The sequence below is a fragment of the Mesocricetus auratus genome, unplaced genomic scaffold (genome assembly GCF_017639785.1).
Source record: "Mesocricetus auratus isolate SY011 unplaced genomic scaffold, BCM_Maur_2.0 Super-Scaffold_100004, whole genome shotgun sequence".
Taxonomy (NCBI): Eukaryota; Metazoa; Chordata; class Mammalia; order Rodentia; family Cricetidae; genus Mesocricetus; species Mesocricetus auratus.
The window spans coordinates 62189686-62191533 of NW_024429189.1; the positions used below are offsets into that span (position 1 = coordinate 62189686).

General features: G+C 51.5%; 1 protein-coding gene across 7 annotated transcripts in view; it reads right to left on the minus strand.

Moving 5' to 3' along the window:
- Nucleotides 1-1829, minus strand: part of Ttc17 (tetratricopeptide repeat domain 17) — a 105747-nt gene extending 103918 nt beyond the window's left edge. For 5 of the 7 annotated variants that reach the window (XM_005064886.4, XM_040745909.1, XM_040745907.1 and 2 more), the window contains exon 1: nt 1640-1828. In XM_005064886.4, coding sequence (XP_005064943.1) covers nt 1640-1798 — 159 coding nt within the window. In that variant the 5' untranslated portion in view covers nt 1799-1828. Of the gene's footprint in view, nt 1-1639 lie in introns of all 7 variants that reach the window. The other 2 variants (XM_040745908.1, XM_013121488.3) reach the window with 2 other exon arrangements.
- Between the last annotated feature and the right edge of the window lie 19 nt (nt 1830-1848).

A 1848-nucleotide genomic window follows, 5' to 3' on the forward strand; every position in this document is an offset into this window, starting at 1 on the left:
AAGACTTGCTTTCTTAACTTTAAGCCTAACTACTTACTGATGGGATGGCTTGGCAGACAGAAGATTTCGCCCTTCTCTGAGGCAAGTTACTAAAACCCCTGTTTTCCCTTCTAAAACATAGATCCAGTATGCAAAAGACAGCATTTGTTAAAGAACAAAACCAAATCGGATTTGACTTTTCCATTGGAACATTCAGCATATAAACAATCCATATCCATTAATTAGCCTTCACTTTTCAGATAGGCTACTTTCTCAGACGAGTGGCAGGACACCAAAATGGGAAGGAGAAGTCAATGCCATAGAATATAAATAGCTGTGGCCAGAAACAATATATATAGCAAAAGAGCCAATAGGAGAAGGCTCCCAAATTGCAGCGTAAGTGACTTAATTCAATGTCTCCCTTCACGAGGGCCCTGGGAAAACCACCAACAGCAAACCAAAGATGAAAACAACGAGAATGGATACAAGGTTTCTAATTTTATGTCGAAAAGACAGCCTTCCTGTATGTTCTTGGGGGTTTGAGAATATTTTTAAGCCTCAGCTGGAGCTTAATATTCACGAAAAATAAATCTTTTAAAATGGGAGTCAACTGTAAATACACCCGAGTAGACATAAAGACAGGGGCTGACTTTCAAAAATTATATTTTAGATTTAGTGTTCCTACAGTTAACCCAAAGGATCAAATAATTTCACACGACTTTGGTTAAAACATTAGAGTTAGTATGTTTCAATTGCATGGAGCACACACTTCACTTTTTAGGTGACTGCTGGACATTTCCTCACTGTTGTCAAGCACTGAAAGTCATTAAGTTTACAAGATTCCGTGGGAGAGCACGCGCGCGCGCGCGCACGTCCTCTAAGCATCAGCACCATAAACGCAAATGCAGGCATCAGAAAGTTACATAAGAAAAGCGGTCTGTCCTCTGAGAAATCAGTTCAAGCATACAATAATCTAGTAAACCGAATATGCTGCGTGCCGGGCTGGGTCACAGGAACCAGGTAAAGAAGCAATGCAAACTACACTGGGAAATGAGGGCACTTAAGAGCTGAATGATGCAGACAACGCCACCAGAGGCATCTCGTGGCATTCCTTCGGAAGAAGCAAGAATGGGTTGTCTTTAACGAGCCCCTGATGACCTGGCTAACGGCACAGCCTAAAACCACCACATCCTGAGCCAAATCTCACCATGTGGGAGAGGAGTGGAGTGACCCATTCACTAAAGCTACCCGGGCAGTCACCGGCCTGGGACTAGAGCACTCCCTGGCACTGCCACCTGCTTTCGACTTCCTCGGGAAGAGGTGGTGGCGCGCGGGACCCAGCCCATAGGCTCCAAAGGCAGAACTAATGATGGATCTGTGATTCCTAAACCCGGAGCTCAAGTCTAGGTTCCCCAGGGTCGGTTCCGGGACGGCGCGCGGCCCCACGGTGGAAGGCTGAGAAGTTTCCCACGGCGGAGCCCGGGCAAGGAGACCTATGGGGAGGGGGCGGCGCCAGGTCCGAGCGCAGGAAGCCCCGACCCGTGGGCCCGGGCCGTGGGAGGGCAAGCTGGGGGCGGTGCCGCGCGGAGCCACACTGGGGCCCGGCTCGGGGACCCCCCCTCACGGGGCGCGGGCAGAGAGGGGGCACCCTGGCCGCTACCTGCTGTTGGATCTTCCCGTCCTCCGTGACGACCCAGTGCGTGGTGGCCAAGGCCCCTCGGGCCACCACGCTCAGCAAAGCGGAAAGGCTGAGAAGCCAACCTGGGCCGGAGCAAGGCGACAGCTCGAACCGGCCGCGGACCCCTATTGCCGCCGCCATCTTGCCCCCCCAGCCGGGCCGCTCACACCGGAAGCGGAAGTTACTCCTCG